This window comes from Channa argus, chromosome 13 (assembly GCF_033026475.1).
Source record: "Channa argus isolate prfri chromosome 13, Channa argus male v1.0, whole genome shotgun sequence".
Taxonomy (NCBI): domain Eukaryota; kingdom Metazoa; phylum Chordata; class Actinopteri; order Anabantiformes; family Channidae; genus Channa; species Channa argus.
Window position 1 is genome coordinate 4,550,357 of NC_090209.1, and position 23,494 is coordinate 4,573,850.

Here is a 23,494-nt window from a genome sequence, read left to right on the forward strand (position 1 = left end):
CTGGTGGCTCAGTGGTAGAGCATTGGGTTGGGATACAGACGGTACGGCCCCACCCAGCCCTCAAAGACAACCTTGGTGCAAGTCCTGAGCCCGGACAAAAATGGAAGGGCTGCGGCAGGAATAGCATCCGGCGTAAAAACACAAGCCAAATAAACATGTGTGACACGCTCCGCTGTGGCGAACCCTGAAGGCACAAGATGAAAAAGTTACAACATCCCCTCCTGAGGATGGAACTAATTACTTTCTAGGTTACTTTTTACGTTATTTGCAGAGCGTGCTGATAAATTAAGATCAAATAGCCACATGGCCTATTCCCATTGTCTCACAGCAGCAACCAAACAGTTCACGTGTCCTATTCAAAAAAGTATGACGCTAAACCATCTTCATTTACTGTACAAACTGCATTAGCTCCTACAAAGCTAATAAGACTCTTCTTCATCGTGAATTAACTGAATTGACTTAGTACAAATTGGATATAACCTTTCGGGCCATTTCCAATTGCTGAGCATCCTCCTTTATTCAGCTACAAGCCACTTAGCTTCCTCAAAGATAGTGTTTTATGGACAAACTCCAACTTTACCTGCTTCAAACACACAAACACACTCACACCTACACACAAACACACACACACTGGCATTTCTCTTCAGCATCGGAGTCTGACCAACATGCATGCAGTGTAACAGGCAGTAGACTCAAAAATCCAAAATACACAAAACATAATGTGTTAAATTACCGCATAAAGAAATTTAAAAAATATTATTTAATGTAATTCATATAAACACTATTTACCGTATGGAACATAATGAGGTAGCTCTAATAAGGTTAAAACTAGCTCGATACCATTTGTAACAATTTTGTTCTTTTGTTCAAGTGGTTCACATTAACCAAAAGAGGGATCAAGGGAAAATCCAGCTCCCTTCTAAATAAAGTCAGGATGAATTCAAAGCTAAAATTAATAAGGGGTTAATAAGCCCTGTTAGCTGCTGACCGATGAGTAAGAAGAGGCTTTTGAGGTTGTTTATTATGTTTTACAATTCTTCAGAGAAAAGCTGAAATAAAACCAAAGCCACCCAAACTACTGCATGCAGCTTGTGTAAACATACTCACACAAACAGCCTTTTAATGTCACTATGACCTGTGTGTATCACCTTCAGTGGAGTGGACGTTTCCTGCTGAAGATGAGTCGGTTCATAACAGCAAACAGAGCGAGTGCATATTCTCTCTAATGACCTGGTTACTATGGAAACCAGGTTAGATTTGAAAGCACTGGGCCTAAAAAAGGCCGGGTCCCCAGGTTTCGCTTCCCTCTTCCCTCGCTCCACTTCAAAACAAAACCTCAATTAAATTGGCGCGCGCTCGGAAACATCCGATAATATCTAAGTCCAGCCCTGTTTGGATGGGACACCGCATGAAACAGCAGCTTGCTGCTGATCTTTAAACAGCGAAGCTCGCTGAAACATGCAAAGTGGCAGCGGGGGGAGAGCGGCCACCGCTTGCGCGCTGCAGACCTCAGAGCAGCTCAGCTTGTGGAAAAGGGTAAGCGTGCCACAACATTTTTAGAGCCCTAGAGCTGTCACGCCATTCTCCATGCTTGGAGGTCAGTACCTGAAAATTGGAATTTTTTTTTACTCAAATCACACCGCAGTTGTCCTCTGGACCATCGCTAAAACACACCGGGTAGTGAATTACTTTGAGATGGATACACCCTCTCAAGTATCGACTACGAAAGGATTTTTTTCTGCTAGAAACCCCCTGAAAGTTCTATTTAGATTTTCTGCAGCATAGTGATAGTCCACTCCCCTGTGCTGGGGGTGCGATCGTTAATAGTAGGGTATGCAAAGCCCCGAGGTCAATCTAAGTCTCACGCTGTCAGGGGAGGTTGTGAGGGAGGAATATGTTCACACAGCTCTGCTCCATTACCCATCTGTCTGGAGACGAAGAACAATGGCTTTTGCTATCACTCCACTTCTCCTACACCCATGCCTTGCTTCTGTTTCTGTCTCCAAACCACCACATCATTAGCCCACTGCATATGTTGTTTGTCATGTTCTCATCCCTGGAAGCCAGAGACTTAAAGGGAATTAGCAGCAGTTTAGCTTCAGCACTTGGGGTAGAAATTACTTATTGTACTGGAGGCACCGCAGCACTTTCGCTCATTAAGCTTATCTATACTGAACTGCACTGACGACAGGTGCACGATTCTGATCCATCTGCTCCCACAGAGCACATAATCGTAAAGCAAATATATCTTTATTACTCATAGTCTTAGTCATACAAAGTATACAAAGTATGACTAAGACTATGTAAGTGTTTTACACTGTGAGGTGCATGCAGATGTTTCCAAATAAACTTGAAATTAGTTACTGCAGCTTGGGTTGGTGGTCTGGCAGATTTACCAACAAGGTAAATGAGCTGCCGAAGCTCCAAAAAAGCTATCAAGGTTCGTTAAAACCCGGTTTGGACATTATCAAGCTATTTGAAAGGCCGATTATCTGTTCTCATTAGAGAGGTGGTTGTGACTCCATCAGTAGAGCAACTGTCCACGAACCATAGCGTTGCAGGATGAGACACTGAACCTCTGACATGTGTGCACCTGTATGACAACAACTGCCCCATTTGCATCAATAAAGTATAAGTCGTTAAAATCAATGACAATAGCTGCAAAAATTGCACATATTTTTAAATCCGCTGTGGCTTAAACTTTCTGATGTTATCCTTGTTCTGAAAAAACATTATAAATAAAGGTCTGAAAATTTTCTTTTTATTACTTTGGAACCCAAGAATCTTTTTAAGTTTCTGTCTGTATCATTTAGTTCAGTAATTGACTTGTGTTGATCCATAGCCCAAGACTCCTAATAGCTACTTCAACATGTCAGTTTGCAAAACTGTAAACAAATACAGCAGGTTTTTACAGCATAACTTCCAGAAGCATTATATTGTTCTTCAAAGGTGCATGATTTCAGTGTCCTTTAAATAACTAATGCCTGGAATGATAAATCTATAAATCCATCATCCTATTGATATAAACGAGGCTTGACTTGTGGTACGCTTTATTTTGAATGATGCTGCTGCTGGAAGAAGTAACACAAGCTGGAGTCACATACTCAAAATCAAATTTCGGACCTGTCAATGCATTTAGTAGCAAGAGATTGTCAACACCGGGTGTTCGCATGGCATATTTCAGTGCACCGCACAGGGTCAGCTCCTATTTGCCATGACGGTGGATGAAGACTCTGCAAGCGACAGTCCAGTCGAGATGAAGCTTTGTGGTGAGCTGTGTGAAATTTCCGATGACATGGAGAGGCCGGGGCCGTGGACAGCTGAGAAATCCCCCTCAGGCATAAATCCTCCAGACTTGAAATCCTGGCTAAGCTATAAATACGCCTTAGTGGACACTCCATTTAGTTTGAATTTCAAACATGAAAGCTCTAAACTGGTGCAAAATAAGGTGGAAAAAGGTTTTTTTTATAACCTTCTCATCATTTAGGGATATTTTTTACATTAAAGTTAGTCATACACTCACACTTTCACATAAGTGAGTCATTTTGAATTTGAAAACCACTGAGGGAATTTACTTGCCTGAGCTGCCAAAGTCAAAGTCTAGTCGAGTAAAACAGGAAAAATATTTCAATCAGCAATGTAGTTGAGTAGAAGTACTGTCTTCTTCTTCTTTTCCCTTCGGCTCTTCTCTTTCAGGGGTCTCCACAGTAAATCATGTGCCTCCATCTGACCCTGTCCTCTGCATCCTGTTCTCGCACACCAACTACCCAGTGTCCTCTCTCAGTACATCCAGAAATCTCCTTTGAGTAGAAGTACTGTATAGTATGAAACTGAAAAACTGTAGTACTTCACTACACATTGCTACTGTGCACTAGTACAAAATATTCAAAAAATTCTTTCTAGTGTTTGAATTTTATTTGCCTGCAGACATAATGGTTTCTACTGCTGTAAGCGATTTCAATGCTACTTCATTGCATTCAAAGACCACAAGTTGTCTGAATAAAAGAAACATCATCTGTAGGGTTCAAGGCCTTTGGATGATCAGATTTCACTTCAGTGAGAAGAGGATGATGCCAGTAAATATAAAGAAAGAGCTAATTCACTGTTCAGTGTGTGAAACAGCATCTTGATATTTCTGGAGCGTTGTGTGTTGATGGGAGAGTTCAGGGAATCTTCTGAGAGCCCACAGAGACACTTCTCAACATGACTTACTGTAGATAAGTCTGTTGGGTCTCCGTGAAAAAGGACACTCCAGCAAATTGAGAATTGAATTGAATTTTGTGTGAAAGTGTGAAAAGTATCAACTGTTAAAATGTAATTACTACAAATCAAGAATGGAGTGACGTTGGCAAGTGTCCCAAAGGCAAAAGCCAGAGATCCACTGTATGTTTTCTGCATTTGCTCTTTTTTTCCCCCTCTGTGCCCGTGAATCCTTGCAAAGTGCTTGTCAGCATTCTTGGTGCATCGCCAGGTCTTTGTATGCTGCTTGTTCCCCGGGAAGCATATTCAAAATATGCTGCACCCGGCTCCTTTTATCTGTTTCACAGTGAAAATCCCCAAAGAAGATTACTGATGCCTTGGGTCTTCTCCCAAAGAGGGAAAAAGATAAAATAGATTTTATTGTTTTGCTAGACTACATGAGTAAATACACACACTTAGATGCTTTTCTCTGCTACGTTGAACTAAAGACAAATGAAGGTCCCTCCATGGTGTCATTAGTCTTACATAAAAACCAGAGATAAAGCACCAGACCGTTTAAAAGAATCATGTCCTAATACATTGTCTGCCTCTCTCTCCTCTCTCACCCTTGTAATCACCATCTGTTTGTCCATATTGTGTTATCCTGTTTCTGGTACCCGTGGTTCACCACCAGACGCTACTTTTGGCCTCCTGCTCAGTGTGTTCGTGGTCTGTGGCCTGGCTCTGCTAGGCCTTCTTACATTCATCTCCTGGAAGCTGTGTTGGCTGCCTTGGCGGACTAAGGCCCATTTCCCCAGTCCAACCCTCACCCCGCCCCGTGGCCCAGAGCACTGCCCGCTCCAGCCGCCTCCCCTGCTGCCCAGTCCCCAGCAGCCGTTGGTTACTATGGCAACGGAGAAGGTGAAGGATCCCATGGGCTCGATGGGTTTTCTGGAAGCAGCAGTGAAGATAAGCCATACATCTCCCGACATCCCCACCGATGTTCAACTGTCCATGAGGGAGCACTTCCTGCGCCGCACACAGCGCATGCAGCGACAAACCACTGAGCCGGCTTCCTCCACTAGGTTAGTCACATACACATGTGTGTGTGATCTGGTCATTGAAGTGTAGATTTGCATGCATGAACACATACACATTTGAGACACAGTCACATGCTACACACATCCCCAACACGAATTCAACATGAGATGAAGGGAAAACTGTAACAGTCCCCAAATACCTTTAACATTTCACTAATGAAGGTTGATATTTTCTATCCAGGCAGTTTGCTATACACAAAGTTAATTATAATAAATACTGGACAGTAGATCATGGTGCACTCTGCCTCTGAGGCATCTCTTTGCGGGTCATTATGGTAAAGCTAATTATATGTGATGGCTTCTTTGTGAGAAGTAATGAAACATATTGGAGAAAAACAACATTTGCTGTAGCAACACTAGCAGAGCTGCATGCTAATGATTATGCTGCTGATTGTAGATTTAAAATACAGTAATTTGTCCGCTAATGAAAACTTTCCTTTTTAGGGTCCTAACACGGCAAAGCATCAGTCAGCCCCAAAAATAACACTGTGCTTTTATTGTCGTGTCTTAAATCTACTGCAGCTTTATCTTGACATGGCTTCTATCCTTCCGTGTCACCTGCACCGTACCTGTACCTGTGTTGTCTTTCCCTGTTCCTCAGAGGGTGCTAGAGGATCACAGTGCAAAGCAAGAAAATGCCAAACATGTTAAAAAGTGTTTAATAAGACATAAGTAATAACATATTCTGTTTTCGTCTTACAGGAAGTGCCTCAGCACTTGTGTGTTTCCCTGGTCTATCAATGGAAGCTTTCCATTTCCCCTGCTTGTCTTTGCTATAGCTCCTCAACACAAACCACAAGTCTTCCCTTCATGCTTTCTCGTTCTCTTTCTTCTTGTCTTTTTCTCTCTCTCTGAAGGCACAATTCATTTAAGAGACACTTGCCCAGGCAGATGCAGGTAGGCAGTCTCGACCTGGGAAATGACTATATGGTGGACAAAGACGAAAAACCCACCAGCATTGGTCGCATCCAGCCAGAGCTGTACCAACAGAAGGCCTTGGAATCCGAGGATTCTTCCAAGATTGGGAGCAGCAAAAACTGTGGCAAGATTAACTTCTCTCTCAAGTACGACTATGAAAACGAGGCCCTTCTAGTCAACATCCTCAAGGCAGTAGACTTGCCTGCCAAAGACTTGTGTGGCACATCTGACCCTTACGTGAAAATCTACCTACTGCCCGACCGCAAGAAGTTCCAGACTCGTGTCCACCGGAAAACACTCAACCCTACGTTCGATGAGAGCTTCCAGTTTCCCGTGCCTTACAACGAGCTGGCTGCCAGGAAGCTCCATATGAGCGTCTTCGACTTTGACCGCTTTTCACGGCATGATATGATCGGTGAGGTGGTGCTGGACAACTTGTGTGAGACATCAGATCTCTCCAGGGAGACAAACATATGGAGGGAGATCCAATATGCGACCAGTGTAAGAATCGCTTTTTGTGTTTCTTTTAGAGAAGTTTACACGTATATCACATGACTTGTACTGTATGTATTTGGTGCTTTGTCCAAACACGGTGGGACGTTCAAGTGGGACGTTCACTGACATGTGGCAACGCAAGTTGAGTCGTTGGTACTTTAGTGGAAACTGGCATTTTAACAACTACCTTACGTTCATTAATTTGAACTGTGGTTCATATTCCCCCTTGGTCCAAGTGGTTTGGTCAGGTCTGAACACAGCAATCACACTTGTGAACCAAAACAACAGCTTTTACAAGACCCTTTACTGGATGGGGTCTTGGTTTAACACCCAGAATCTGTGTTTGCCTTGGTTAATAATAAATACTAATTGTGCAATTGTTCCATGTTGCATGGCAATTTTTCATTCCTAGGAATATTTAATAATACAGAACACTCCTACTTCATGTGTTTACTTACATGTGTCCCCCACAAATCAGTTTAACCAATGAGCAGACAAGACCCTTCTCACATGAATTCCAGCGACACATTTTGCCGGTGATACCAACGTTCGACTTCTTGTTGTTTGTCATTGCTCCAAAAGGAAACACATTTTAAAGCTCTGGTTGCTGGCTTGACAGTTCTCAGCAGAGTCAAACCGATTTAGACTCTCACACAGAGAAACTGTAGCTTAACAAAGTTAACACTCCAGTGCTCCTATGGATGAGCACCAAAGATGAACTGGCTTGGCGACTTAAAGCACTGACAGTCAGGGAAAATGATCACAGACGTTTATATTAACAGGCAACAAATCAAATGAATTGAGCCATAATCGCCTGTCTATACTCAACCTATACTAGTGTGATGGTTTCATCAACAAGCAAAAACTGAATACTGGAGCTAAAGCACAGCAGTAACATAAAATACATTAATCATTAATGTTAAAGCTCTGATCGCCGTCTGATCCTTGCAGTGCGAATGGATTCTCCCTCGCATCGGCCTGCAGCAACTAATTCATGAAATGGATCACTGCACCATTTACAGTGTGAGATAAATTACAATTATGAATAAAAGGGTGTGTGCGGCCATAGAAAATGTTTCACCAAACAAAACATAATAATGATTATTGACAAAAATATAAATATCATTGAACTGACGAATTAAAATCTAATCAGTAAAAAAGCAATTAGAGGACTTGTTGCCTGGTAAGGATTTTCTAAGGCTAAAGTGAGTCCACTGAGGGAATTAAATCCCGGGTGCGGCCCTGTAATGTGACAGAAAGCTCTAGAAATACATCAAACAGCAGGTGTAATGGGAAACTGCTCACTTTTTAATTCTACATAAAATATTGTCACTCAACTCAATCCTAAAGGAATATATCTGTCTCACAGCTTCCACATGCAATTACAGTAATTTTTTTTTATATTTTTATTACGTGTTAACGTCCAGGGGCCATTTTCAAAGAAGTGTTCCTTGTCTCTGACACCATGTTCAGCACCTCAGAGCCTTCATCACTTTTTCACCCGCTCTGTGCCCTTACAGCCGACACTTTCCCCCTCCAGTTGTTGAACTTGAGCTTCTTCAAGAATTGCTCAATAATCTCTGTGTTATTGCTCGAAGGGCGAAAAGGAAAGGGGGTCCTCTCCTTGGCACACAAACTTTATTGAACCACCAAATGATTTCATGACAAAATCCCTCACTCGCGTTAAATTTGAGATTGGCAACATAACGAACGCGCAGATGGCGGGATATCGGTAAAAGCAAACGAACGTGAAGCATTGAAGTATGCAATGAAAGTCTTGGGTGAGAAAGACACAGCTTTGAAAAGGAACTTAATGAGTGAAAAAGACGACAGTATTGAACAGACAGAGAAAACAAAGAAAGAAAAGAGCCAGCAGCTTTCCCCAGTCCATAGATCAAGGAGGGGTGTTCATCAATAACACCAACCTGCAAGCATTACTAAGATAAAGAGTCTGGAGGAGACCAGTTCTCTTATTGATTTCAGACTATTTCTCATGATCTAAACAGAGTATGAGGAGGGTTTTTACATGCTAATCAGTTGTATGGATGGAGGCCACTATTTGTCAAAGGTGGAAGTGACTAGGGACCAAAAGGTAATCGCTCTTTGTGATGAGGCATCCAGAGTGTGAAATAAATAAGTATAAAGTGTTGAAATGCAGACAGTGACAATGCCAACATTTTCCCCCTTTTCTTTTTCTTCTAGTTACTATGCTAATATTTGTATATTGGAAAAACAAAGTACACAAAGAGTTTTGCTAATATTAGCACATCAATTAAAATATTGGACAACAAGTACTGAAAGCAACAAATCCTCCAAATTAAGCCAACAATTGGTTCATTCTAATAATTGATAATAATAGTAATAATTATGCCACGGGGAAGTTAAAACGGAGATACTAATAATTGTATAATATTTAAAGCAGGCATTTTCGTCATCTGATCTTAGAGTTTTCATTTATTTAATTGAATTTTGGTGCCTGCAGCTGCAGCTGAAAGTGGTAGGTGTGCTTTAGGTTATGGAGAGGTTGCACATGTTGACCTGCCGTGTGCTAAATGACCAGTCAGGATGTTTTTTTTAGCGAATGATTCGTCCACTGGAGCTGATGAATCGATGAATCACATTTTGTGGCAATGCATCCATTAGCTCATGAGATATTTCACTTAAGGTCAAAATGGGGTGACACGACAGGAAAAGTCAGAGGGATCACTAAGGTCAGTAAGATTCAAGGACTTGCACAATGATGGATGTCTGCACAAAGTTTCATAACAATGAAACTTTGAGAGGTGGTGGACTGTGGTGGACTGACTAACTGACCACCGCTGCCGTCCCCTGAGCCGCACTGCCTACGCTGCTGGCTAATTAAAAGAGCACAGATGATTCTGACTGGCCACAAAAAAAGCCTGTGTTTCTACATGGACAATCAAAGTTTCACTTCATGCTTTTACAACACTTGACATATCTGCTGTCCTCTCACATTACGGCTGAAACTTCACACCCTTCCGATGAAATCCCTCATTTCCGCAGCAGAGAAAGCCAAATCACAGCCGTACAGTACGTGTGAGGAGACATTAAGTCCACAGAGTGCAGACGTGTCGGGATTTGCCAGTCATTGCAGCTCTCACCAAGCTCATTCACTGTGATCAGGGGTCTCTGTGACATTAATGCTGATTCTTGGATGGGGCTAAGAACTCACATGGGACAAATAACAAGACTGTCACTCGACTTGAGACCATTAGCACGGGGGGGGGGGGGGGGGGTCATACAGGACTGCCTCTATGAAACTAATATTTGAGTGGGTAGATGTTTTTTACCTCCGATAGTTCCATGAGAGATTGTGGTTATATTATTATATTATTTACAATACAAGCTATAAAAACAGACTTATAACCATGTTGCTCAGAAGTATCAGTAATGTGACGTCCTCTGTGTTTTTCATTTGTTTAATGTCTTGACTCCGAATGATAATTAGGAAACATAACTGAAAATTGTGCTTTTTGGTAACGTAATGAAAAGTGCAATGAGAATAATAAAATTAGATGTTTGGCAAATGATTTAATTCGTTTGGAAGATAGTTTCCCAATTGGACCAAAGCAGAAAGTTGAGGAATAATAGAATTGAATATCGCAGCTCTCTACAGTTAGTTTTACTTTAACATTTCTTTTTCCTTGCAATTGTTTCTTACAACTTTAAAAAAAATTCATTGAATACTGTGTCTGTACACAGTATTGATGCAAGTTTTACAGTGTGTCACAGGTCACCGCACTTGTTTATGGGTTGGCACGTTAATAGTAAGTTAAATGATCTAAATCCACCAAAATTTTAAGACTATCCTCCTGTAAAATACGATAAAGCACCTTGTTTGGAAAAGCCGCCAAAAGTGAGGCGGAGAAAGAGAAACCTATTACTGGCTGTAGGCTGTAGTAAACGTTCAGACATCCCATAGTATTTAGAGTCTCCGAACTTCATCAGGAAGGAGGGTGGACTTGCGGATGGGTTTTAAAACACAGTAGTCCCACATGGAGAGTTGCATTCAAATCCAGTGTGAGACAGCGTACGTTGTTTTGTTGTTGCTGCAACAGTCGCGTGACGCGACTTCAAAAAGGCAGTTTCCGTTTTTAATCAACCCCTAACATTTTTATGTAGTGCCTCCCTTTAGGAATTGAGCTAGTGACTGTACGGCAACACTTTTTTCATCTTCACTAAATCCCCTTCAATCTTTTGCTTTTTTGTAAATGGACAAAGCCTGTCAGTCCTTATGCCCATGCAGGTTTACGCACTAAATGTACATAGTTAGCCACTGCATGTTGCTCCATGACAACACGTCTATGTTGGTCATTTTTCCTTCTTCCTACCTACAGAGTCGTATGTGATGGGAAGTCATTCTTAGAATTCTAGAGGTTTGTTCTTACACACTGCTGCTCCATATCTAAAAGGGGGCTGTTAGGGATCCTGATGCACTTCTGTTTTAAGCCAAACGCGCACATGGAAGGTTTCAATGTTTTGGCAAAATGCCTCTTGGGTCTGGTTGATCTATGCTCTAATTAACTCATTTGCTAGTGTCAGGATGCCAAAACTGGCTCTATTAGTTCAGCAGCAACAAGAGAGAACCGCTGATTTTACCACGTTGTAATTTCAGGTTAGGAGTCAGGAAGGGGCAAAGGAGCCGGTAACCTCACGAGAGCTAAAGATAGTATTTAACTTGTAAGGACTATAAATAAATACAGCCTGAAGGCATCTTTTCTCAGTGTCAATGTGAAACTTACGTGTGTGTGTGTGTGTCTGTGTGTTTTCTGCAGGAAAGTGTTGATCTTGGTGAGATCATGTTCTCACTATGTTACCTGCCCACTGCAGGAAGACTCACATTAACTGTCATCAAGTGCAGGAACCTCAAGGCCATGGACATCACTGGATACTCAGGTGTGTGTATGTGTGTTTGTGTGAATGTGTATAAGTTTGTGCACTTGACTCACAGCTGCAATAACTGAAAATGAACAAATTCTGTGTTGAGGATCTAATAGTAACCACGTAAGATAAAATGAACAAACAATGCAGACGCGGCTCTGTTGTTGAGTCTTATTTATTTCAGCAGTTGTTAATATTCAACACTCGCAATATTAAGACATTGTCAGCAAATAGTTGCAGGCGACATATTTATTTTAATAGTCTCTTGTTTCACTTTCCATGTTCCCTAAAAATATTGACATGACTTCTAAAATGTGACATTTATTGTGCATTAAATGCCAGAGTTTAGGTCTAATTCAGAGTTAATGCGGCTTTATTCCTCCCATGTTTAGTGACATTTCGTGATTTTAATGCGAGTCATCAAAATCCTCTAAGTTTTAGACGTTTAGCCTGCCATTATTTCAATCTGTACATCATAAAGCCATCGCTATCAAATTGTGCCTTCAAGCATATTGGATTGCGTAGAGAGCACTCTTGTTTGTTGTTTATGGATTTAGCCGAGCTTGCATTGGAGTAAAATGTGGCATAATGGATCATACGAAAGCGATGGATGAAGATTGAAATCAGCATTTGTCAGGAAGCTTTCTCAGTCGTGCTCTTTAACCCATCTATTTTCACCCCATTCTCCTTGTGTACACAAGGCGTTGACTCATTTTTTTATGCACACCGCTGATGCCAGGTTATACAGGGTTGCTTAGGCAGAAACCACACACACACACACACACAGAGGCGCAAATGAAACAAAACAAAGCCATTGAAATATAAAGTGACGTTCCTGTCGTTGATCTTGCTCTTTTCCTCTCACTAATTAGATCCCTATGTAAAAGTGTCGCTCATTTGTGACGGAAGACGCTTGAAAAAGAAGAAGACGAGCATAAAAAAGAACACCCTGAATCCCACCTACAACGAGGCCATCATCTTCGACATCCCACCAGACAGTATGGACAATGTCAGCCTGCACATCTCTGTCATGGACTACGATTTGTATGTACAAAGTACAGCTAAAACAATTAATCGGGTAGTTTATCATAAAAGTAAAAACAAGAATAAAAATGAGCCTGCATTGATTTTACTAATTATTTAAGACAAATCAGTGAACCAAATGCAAAATATCACCTAGTTCCAGCCTCCTAAATAATCCACTTAGCTTTTATCTTTATTCTACTGCAAATCGTTAACTCTATAAGTCTCATTTAAGTTTTTGACTGAACCTTACCTGTGCAGCTTTCGGCTGATTTAGTTGTGTATCGTTACTAGTGGACATTTTATTGCAGTGTGTTGTTTACTGCGTTGCTTAAACCCAACATAAGCGTCGTCAACCTGGTTAGCATCAGTCCGAAAATGCTACAAACCACCAGATTAGGACAATAAATAATGTTTGAGCTTCACTCTGCGGAATGATATTCGTGCAGTATATAAAACTACAGGACTTTGTTACAGCACAAGTTTAGTAGCCGAAACAGAAACAGAAAAACTGAACAAAATGGATGTGGTCTGTTAGGGTTCATAGTATAAAAGAAGCAGATCATGCACGAAATAGGGAAACTAGCACCTTTGTGTTTTTATAATAATCATCTATTATACAAGGGTTCAATTACACGTTCTAATAATCTAGGGATTATGTAAAAAAAAATAAAAATGCTGAGATGAGTCAATGCTAGTGTCACAGAGGCAATCAGCTGCCGAGTCACACTATCAGTTTACAGGACACCCACATTCACATTTGGGCCTCCTTTGAGTACAGAATGCCCTTCTTGCAATTATAAACAGCAGTTTGATGTATGAGTTGTCTTGTCAGGTTAAGTCAGATGCACTTATACATTATGTGTGTGTGTGTCTCCACAGGGTAGGTCATAATGAGATCATTGGTGTGATGCGAGTTGGATGCAATGCCGAGGGACTTGGCAGGGACCACTGGAATGAAATGTTGGCTTATCCACGCAAGCCAATTGCACACTGGCACCCCCTGCTGGAATCCAAGAAGTCTGAGAAGGAGGTGAGTTTGGGGAGGGAGTCTCGTTGTTGGGGATTTATCGAAACATGCTTGACTTTTAGGATGAGCGTTTGGGGGCTTCGCTGCTGATTCTCTGCCCACTTAGGGAACATTGCTCTGGGCTTTCGAAAGGTGAGGAGAGCTGCAAGGGAAGAAGTGGAGAGAGACACCTGGCAGCAAAAATACCGCTTGAGGTTCATGTGAGGCTAAAGGTCGCCCGCAGCTGTTTTGATAAATCCCTGAAAAGTTACTTATTGTGGAGCGGTCTGCTTTTCAGTCTGGCTGGCTTTTCCAATCCTGTCAAACTGCATCAGTACAAAATTCTTTCTCTGAGTCATAACTCAGTCAAATCTGAGCACACAAACGTGACACACACATTTTAAAATTGCATTAGAGGAACTGTAGCTCCAAAACTTTAACTGATGATATAGTTTCTACTTGGACAGATCATGGTGGTTTTAAAATGACCGTACGTGAGTCTGGCATTACCAACTGGATTCGTGTTCCGTTTGCTAAATGCAGTCGTTCCCGGAATGCTGGAATAGTGATCCTCCGAAAAAGTGACCTGAGCGTGACAGTGCACTTAAATAACTAAATAAATTAAGCAACATATGAATGATTGCCTTGTGTCTGTGTATCCTGTAGTGGAAAGCCAGGACAGCCAGCTTTGACAGCCAAGGCTCCTGCCCCTCACCCAGGCATCCTGCTAGTCCCTGAGCAGAGCCACCTGTGACCCAGCAGCCCAGAAGGGGGGCTTCCTCCCTCCGGTTGATCCACTTCCTGTCTGTCTGATCGAGGAGAAACACAACCCCCACTGTCGCTCTCTCTTTCTTTCTCTGTGTCCCACCTTTCCTCAAGTCTAGTCCCAGAGTAAGAACTGATCTAGGACCACTGTCAGTCCGTTTGTTATGTGATGTGCACATTTGCAGGTTAAAGCTTTAGGGTGGCTGATTTGAAACGTGAGCATTAAGACGGCCCAGAGCTGCCCTGATTGTCCTCTGAAGAGACTGGCTGAGCATCCAGTCTGCAGACATTTAATAATGACGAGACTAAGGTTGGACAGCTCTCCATGTCCTCGCAGGAGGCTTTTCAAACCCTGAAGATTCAGCCCTGCCCCTGCAGAGACTGGCTAAGCTCCATAATGCTGCCAGAAAGCAGTGGACTTTTCACAGAGGGAACTTAAGGACATGGATGAGGGTTGAAAAAGGGAGCATATCAAACAGGAAGCTCCTTTGAAACCTTGCAGCTTCTCTCGCTTTGAATTTTACAGAGCTGCATTAGCATAAAACAATACTGAACTGTAGCATTTCACAATTAGATGTAAGAACCACTCCATCAGGCTTTATTGTTTATGAAAAAGACAACCAAAATGAATTTCTAAGCTCCAGCTGAGTTCAATATATGTCTCCTTTCATCAATAACATAGGCAATTATATGATCTCCAGCTTATTGAGGAAAGGCTGGATCAGGCTCAAACTAAAGCTTTTTCAACTTGGCAATTTGCTACTTTAGTGTGTTTTCACAAGCAGCCATGACAACCACTTTTACATAATGACGGAGACGATGCAGCAACGGGATTATTGGTATTCGCAGAAAAACAAATTGGCCACAGTAATATTTCTGATGTCAATTCCAGAACAGTCTTTCCCACACAACAAGTAGAAGGTTAATTTACCCGTCACTGGCACAAATGTAGTGTAGATTTTACAACCCCAAAAAAAAAAAAACAACAACCTTAAAGACAAAAAAAAGGGATTTTGAGGAGGGGGCTCTGGATGCTTTTTTTGTGTAAACAGAGTGACTGCGAGCGCACTTTACACACCCTTACCTCCGTCTCTGTTTGCTGTTTGCTTTTGAACAATCTCACTCTTTCTTCCAAATGAAAACTCACACAAACACTCGTGTTTTCCTTCAGACAAACACTCCATGGGTCTTGTTCGGTTTTCTCAACGGCTTTTAGTGGATGTGTGTAGTTTCATGTACAGCTGTTACTTTTTCCAAACAGAAAACGACAAACGACATGATTATGGTTGAAAGAAAAAAAATAACAATACAAACACTTAAAATATATGTAGCTTTGTTGGTGGTGAAGATTGATAAAAACTCTTGAGAAAAAGGTGAACACATTACTTGTTTAAAACAACTTTTTTGATGTCTATCCTGTCATTAATCACATTATTGTACAGGGATAAAGTGTATTTAAATTTGTCAGCCAGATGCAACACGTGGTAAACGGAGTATTTCTGAAGATGGCTATGAATTTGATGTGATTAAGAAAATGGCTGCAGCGCTGCTGTTATATCAGGTCTTTTTTGCATCTGTATAATTCCTTCCAATTGTCCTCTTATATTATTTGCTCTCTTTACACATAACACAATGTACATAGATAAAAGATACACAAAATTCCATATAAATCTCTATAGATGTTTATGTGATAAGCAGTAATACATTATAATAGCTTTTAATCAAAATATTCTATAAAGGATTCCATTTTCTGTAAAGGTTCCATTCCATTAAGCTTCGTGATGAACATAAAACAACTTTCTGTCGACCTATTTTCTCAGCTTATGCTCTCTCTCTTATACAGTAGTTGACGTTTCATTCGGCTGTGAAGATTTTGTGAAGTTTGAAATGCACTAGCACACAAGTGCAAACCAAAAGACTGGGAGCTCATAAGGATTCATTTTTGTGCCATAAAATGCAGAAAATGCAAAAGCAATGCATGGACACGACATTGTTAGGCTCTGTGCGGTGTTTAGGGGGATAAGCTGGACATGTGTGCAGAGTTTCACTGTTGGATCACCGTTGTATCTTCTTGTACAGTAGAACTGGCAGACTGAGGACTTTGGATATAAAAAGCATCACACTGTTGCACTTGTAGTTTTTCAGAGGAAGAAAATCCCTAACATGTGTAGAGTCTCCTTTCCTGATCCACTGTCTGGTAGATTTTGATGGTAAACTGCAGGATGGACATGATGACATTTCTAATACACTGTAACATCTACAACAAGGGAGGTTCTGTGAAGCAGATAAAGAGCAGGAACTTCCTTCATACTAACGTTATCTTTTAAAATTTTCATAGTTGAATGTTGTATTCTTTTAATTCCTGCTGTCTGTTGATGTTTTAGGACAGAAACGAAGTACTTTTTCCTTAAATGTATGAACTAACTGTAAAGTGTGTGTGTTTTAATAATACTAGCATCACTTAAGTTTCCATCTAAAGTTAGCACACATTTTTAAATGCAATTTCTGGAAAATAGGTAAAAGACTATTAAAATAGGGCTGCATTTATATAAAGTGTGATAAAATGAAAGAGTTAAGTACATTGAAACAATAGTCAGCGGTGCTATTTATTCAGTCAGGTGCCATGAAGCCATTACAGTAGAGACGTAGCTAAAAGTGCGCCAGTCAACCCGCAAAGGAAACAAAATAATATTTTGATGGAAATGTTGACATGTTATGTATTTCCATGTTTTAATTGAGCAAAGTCCCCTCACTTTTTTTTTTTTTTTTTAGGTTTATAATTCTAGCTTCCAGCTGATGCTATTCACACCTTAATTCATTCAACCAGTGGTGGAAACTACTTTTTTACTGTTCTTAGGTGCATTTTTCATGTATCTGTACTTTACTTATTCATAGGTACTTTGACTTTTGACCTTTTTTGAAAATGAATCACTAGAGAAACAGGCATAGTGTCAGTTTCTCCTTCCATGGTCTTATTTCACAGACTTATTTGCCATCATAGCAGTACTCAGTCGTAATTTTACTCTTATGTACTTTTCAATCTCACTTGACCTGGGTAGTTTACCCTGGGATCATATAGTTAAGCAGGTTCAAGCCATCGCTAATTACCTTTAACTAGTTAAAGTCCACTCAAACATGAAGCAACATTGGTCCACAGAAAAAGACAAAGAGAAAAAAATAGTTAAGTACTTTTACTTTTAATACTATATAAATCTGATACTTACTTACCTTAACTTAAGTAGAAATTTCAGTGGGTACTTCTACTTCTACTAGAGTACATTATTGTTTGTTTATTTGTACTGTTACTTTACTGTACTTTTTTGAGTATGTCATCCAGCACTGCAATCAACAACATGAACATGACCCCTTTTGTATCCGATGACCCACATTTTGAGGGAGCAAAAGTACTGGAACATGTGACTGATTGGTGTTTGTTGTTAACCATGTGTGTCCCGTGTGGTGGATCATTTAATTGCAAATGACCACTCTGGGTTTATTTTGGGGTTTTACTTCTTAAGACAGTTATCGTGAAGATGAAGACCAGCATGCTGTGAGAGAAAAGCAAACTATTTTGGATCAGAAAAAAAGGCATTGCACTACCATTGTTGTGGTTAATGATTCTAAGCTACTGCATAACAATGCAATCATAAAGAATAATGAAATGAAACAAAATAAAAAACATTAGTCAGAGCCAATGTAACAGCTTGGAAGAAGACAGAAATCACTGGTGCACTGAGCACCATACACACAAAACAGAACAAAGGGAAATGTCCTGCATGGCTGCTTCTGGAGCAGTCTCACTAATCTTTACTAATGATTATGATGATAGCAGCAGAATCATTTCAGACATGTACAGAAACATTTACAGATAATTGCATTAAATGTAATTGGAGGAGCTTCATTGTGCTGCGAGATAATAATAATAACGACTGTATCAGAGGCAAAAGCAGAACATTTTATTCCAACCGAGTCCATCGCCTGACCTTATTACAAATGAATATGTATTTTACCTGCTGAACAGGAGACTGAAGGGACAATACCCAAAAATAATTTGGTGATGCCAGTGAGTCACACACTTGATGTCGTTACTGCAGTCGATGAGTGTGCAACACATACTTAGATTTATTACAACTTTCTTTTCCAATACTTCAGCTGATTTGAAAGTTTCGTCATCTAAAACAAGTATTTGCTCTGTTGTTTAACATTTCTAGGTGTGAATACCATCAAATGAAAGCTGCAATTCTCTCATTTAATATCCATCTTTTGATCTTAAACCCAAATGTTGACAGCGTTCAGCGATTGATTTTTTTTATTTCAATACTTCTGGAGGGGAGTGTGCATCATTATTTATTCACTAAGTCTGTTTTTTCCACCTCATCCAAGCATAAAAACAGTTTGTGCTATTTAATCTTTTTTTTCCACCAAATTTGTTTGTTTTATTACAATGCTGAAACAATGCTACTTTATTGCGAATAACCTACAATTTAAATATATATTTTATCGTGACACTTGATCATAATGGGAAGCCCGTCTCTATAATGCAGAATGAAGCAAAGAAATCGGGGTTTTCTATTAAACTTAAACCCAAAACACAGATACAATCATTACATTCAGGCATGAAAATGTTAAGTTAGAGAGTTAATGTAATATTAGGCAGAAAAACAAATCAAAAATATTTACACATTCGATTGGGTGGTAGTTGTACAGATAATTTCTTTTCAGTAACATTCAGCTCAGTATGATTTCAGCGGCAGCCCCTGGCAACTTCGACCTGATATGTAAAAACGTTCTTCGCCATGGCCTAGATTGCTCTAGACTGCTGGTGCCTCAATTAGCAACAGAGGACATATATGTATGATGTCATACTACACCTTAGACTGTCCTCTGTTGGAGATGACTGTACTATGAAGAGGCTATAAATCCAAGAGTCTGTGAGGGCTCAGACATCAGGACGAGCAGATGCATCCAACAGACCCCACAGCATCTGTTTTAGCCATTTCCTTACACTGTAGCCACCCAGAGCGAGGCTGAGTGGGAGCCTGAGACGACAGCGTGGGGGCAGCTGATGGGTGGACAGGTCAGCATCTACAGAGCGGAGGCATTTCTCTAATTGGCACTTGTTACAGCGAGTGTGAGTCAGTGCATCGTTGTTTAATCCATTATGGCATCAACACCCCTCCACACATGTGACAGTTTGACATTTGCTCTCGTTCACTCAGTTGTTTTGATGGTGGTGAACTTCCTCTCTGGTCTTCATAAATTTATCTTAGTTCAATGTAAAGGTTCAAACAAAAGTGGGTGAATATTAACATAGCTTCTTCTATTTTATTTTCTAAGAAAGTGCTTTACTATGGTCATATATATTTCTCTGACAATGTGGTGTTTTCATAGTAGAAGAAACCTGTTAAATCAATTGCCTCGGTTTATGGACTGTTCAAAGACCTTCTAGCTTTGCCTAATATTGTAATGTTTCTTGATATGAAATCGTTCTTGTTCAATCTCCCTTGCAGCTACTATGACAGTTCTGAATTTCCAATTTTTTTATTAAACATTTTGTATTTGTAATATTTGGAAATGTTTGAGAAACTTTCCTGGTGATTGACATCAACAGTTGTAAAAGTCTATTATGAGTTATTTTAGGTGGTAGATCATTATCTAGACTCAAGATATGAGTGACCCAGTGTATAATATAGTAAACTGAAATAGCACACAGTATTTCTGCCACAACTTGTCATGATTTTTTTTCCGAAAGTCTGAAAATCGGCAGCAGAAAAGAAATCGTTGTCGTTTTATTTTTCTCTACAATTGGGTGTGATGTGTTGTCGGTTCTGTGACATGATTTTCCCTTAATTCATTAAAGAGACTTCTGCAAAATGGACTCGGCTGTGTTTGGTATATGGCAAACGCACTGTATGATTTCAGCTGCAGCCAGTGGCTTAACAAGCAGGAAAGGCCACAAAAGGAAAGGAGATTGATTCTGAATGGTCAAATCAATTGAGAAGCGGACACACACACACACAAACACACACACAACATAGTATTCAGACTTAAGACTAAGACAGCCTGTAATAAGCTGCGTTTTTTTGTATATTCATTTTGTATACACATACATAACTATAATTCAAAGATTTTTTTTGTGATGTCACTGGTAACTGCCTTAACCTGACCACCATGAACAAGCAGGGTGTGAGATAATGTTGTGTTTATGTCTGTCTACCGTAGGAGGAAAGGTAATGACTGGAAAAAACACTGTTAGTTGCTAATGCAGTAAACAAGACTGTATTATGAACAAAGTGCTGCCACATCAACATCAATAAAAACCTGATCTGAAATGTCCTTGCTAACCTCAATGACCTCATGTGTTGTGTTGTGTTAAAGAGTGAAAGGCTTGTAGCTTTTGGCGTCCACATTGTACATCCCACTGCCCGCACACATCCATGTTTCACCTGTTGGAGGGGGAACATCCTGTGACCCTAAGCAGAATTGTGCAAATGGGGCTGAGCCATGAAAAATGGGCAGTTGTCACACAGTCAGACGTAACACCCCAGTGCTCCCACCACAGTCAGCAGCAGCAACAACAGCAACACACACCCAATTATTAATAAAGATGGCTCATGGGTCTTTGTTCTACAAATGTGTGCACTTAGGAGAAGTGCCATTACATCCATTTATTACCAGGACTCGTCCTCCCAGAGCCTGCTGCTGGGAAGCACAAGTTTCCTTTTGTACATGCGCATACAGTTTAATCATATATTTGTATGTATATTATAATCACATAAGTGCAACTGGGTTCATTTTGCACTTTGCAGAAAAACCAGCATAGTGTGCTGGTTTTTGTCAAACCTAATAAATAAATGTATTTCACTTTAACTGTTGTCGGGCACAAAGTCATAGCACAGCTCCTGTGCACTACATAAAGCATCAAGTTATTGCTTTTATAATTTTCCAAAAGTGTCCAAAAAATAACACTGTGGTTTTTTTGATGGATTATCAAGCCCCTGGATGATTTATAAAAACAAGCTATAGTTTGGTAGTAAGTAAGTCCCAAATAAACTCATTACAAACATATTAAATGCAACAAGTGATTAATGATTAATACCAACCCAGAGGCCTAATAAATAATAATGTCATAAACACTATCACAATTCAAAGCTAGAAAAAGACTTTGGCATCCGCCTCATTCTTAACCGAATACCTTGGCAGAATTATAGTCCTGACTTGAAGTTGTTCATTACACGTTATATGTGCAGGAATCTGTGCTTTTTTTTTTTGAAGACTAAAAGCGAAAAATGGAACAAAGCCTTTTAAAGGGGCTAATAAAAACAATGGGTTATATGTCCACATTGTTGCATTTCATGCAAACATTTTGACACTTTTGGAAATGTGCCTTTTTGGCTTTGGACTTAGCTTAGCACAAATACTTGCAACACAGGAACAAACCTGGCTATTTCCTACCTGCTTACAGCAATTTACAGTTGGACCGCTGCTGTCAAACCAGGAGTTTCCTCTTCATGGTCAGTCTGTAAATGATTTGATAGCCATCGTCCCATCCATAGAGCTGTTTCTCCTCGGGGTTGTATTTCAGACTGGTGTGAGCTCCATACCTCCTGGGGAAATACAGCAGAGGAGCCTCCTCGCTGATCACCATGTCGTTGACGTCAAACACACACTGAACCCGGGAGCGGCTGGCCAAACGGGTGTTGTAAACAACGTAGACAGCCCCGCAGACCACGAAAGCCGCCTCTGCATTCTCCCTTGGGCATCTGGTGTCCCAGATTTGTTCTATATCAAGTGTGGCAGGGTCCATCTTTGCGAGGTTAATGTTTGGTTCACTGTCACCAGGGGCATAGAGGAGCCAGAGGCCCTCATCATCTGCAGCAAGGTCTGCAACAGTCTCTGGGTTGAGGTTGTAAACAGCGGCCTGGCTGTCCACAGGGAACATGGCGGTGTCTGTCACTGAGCCACTCAGCAGATCATATTTGACCACTTGCACCTCCACCCCAGCCTCTTGCTTTATGTAGTACAAGTAGCCGTTATAAACAGCACTGCCTGGACCGCTCCACTCATCGGGCAGACTGATCCGTCTGCTGTGGGCGAGTCCAGGAGAGCGAGAGAGGTCGCGCACGGAGTCGAACTGGTGGACGCTGTCCCCTTTTGTCCCATTGAACACGTAAACCTTGGATGACCTTGGGTCTCTGGTCCACATGCCTTTGGGACTGCCCACTCTTTTCAGGATCTTCACTGATCTGATGCCAGATATAATTTCCACACAGTCTACAGTGACAGACGGGGGGGAAAAAAGGAGAACGTTTTTACGTGTGCATCCATAACATAACTCTTATTTCTGCAACCATGGGCAGCTTCTTTTACAATTTCAAAACTTTACAGTTAATTATCATTGATAGTAGCTGGGTAATTCATTAAAAATACAGTATTTAACTTTTAAAATAGACTAGATACAGTACTGAGATATTTCCTTCTAAAGGTTTTTGACTGAGGCTCATCCATCTTACCAATCAGAGAAGGTCAGACCCAGGGCATCTTATACTGATGTAAAAAAGGATCCACGATGGGCAATGACACAGTGTCAGTATGTGAAACCCTGGATGATTTGATTTCAAGTATTATGCTACAGGTACAGTAGCTTGAGTCCCAAAAGTTGTATTGCAATGCACCATTAGCTCCATCTTCAGCTGGTTTTAGAAGGATCATTGTGAGGACCACAGCCTCGGCCACACCCTAAATTTGCTTGGAAAGGTTTTCACTTACCTTTTAATTTGACTATAAGCTTAGTTTCTTTCTATTAATAAGTGTTACGGCCCTGGCCGTATGCGTTGTTTTTATTTTGTTGTTCTTATAGGTGCCCTGCCTGATTGGCCGGATTGGGGGGGCAGTACCGGAAGCTGATTGGTCCATCCTACACTTCCTGGAGTTTTAAAAGTATGGTTCCCAACAGCCAGCGGGGGGCTTTTTCTGGCAGCAGCACCTGTTTGCTGTTCTTGGCTTCCAAACCTTATTTAGCATTTTTGAATTGTTAGGTTTTGTGCCGTGGTTTTGTATATAAATTGTATATTTTGTAAATAGTATTAAATACTTTACATTT

At 40.7% G+C, this 23,494-nt stretch overlaps 2 protein-coding genes across 2 annotated transcripts in view; one reads left to right on the forward strand and one right to left on the reverse strand.

The window, feature by feature from the left end:
- Window positions 1–20,727, forward strand: part of syt6a (synaptotagmin VIa) — a 58,034-nt gene extending 37,307 nt beyond the window's left edge. Inside the window, exons 2-7 of the mRNA XM_067527868.1 lie at window positions 4,874–5,264; window positions 6,137–6,698; window positions 11,489–11,609; window positions 12,467–12,638; window positions 13,500–13,650; window positions 14,293–20,727. Coding sequence (XP_067383969.1) covers window positions 4,874–5,264; window positions 6,137–6,698; window positions 11,489–11,609; window positions 12,467–12,638; window positions 13,500–13,650; window positions 14,293–14,364 — 1,469 coding nt within the window. The 3' untranslated portion in view covers window positions 14,365–20,727. The remainder of the gene's footprint in view (window positions 1–4,873; window positions 5,265–6,136; window positions 6,699–11,488; window positions 11,610–12,466; window positions 12,639–13,499; window positions 13,651–14,292) is intronic.
- olfml3a (olfactomedin-like 3a) overlaps window positions 1–23,494 on the reverse strand; it is a 41,708-nt gene that overhangs the window by 12,526 nt on the left and 5,688 nt on the right. The window contains exon 3 of the mRNA XM_067527869.1: window positions 21,847–22,665. Within this exon, the coding sequence (XP_067383970.1) occupies window positions 21,881–22,665 (785 nt within the window). The 3' untranslated portion in view covers window positions 21,847–21,880. The remainder of the gene's footprint in view (window positions 1–21,846; window positions 22,666–23,494) is intronic.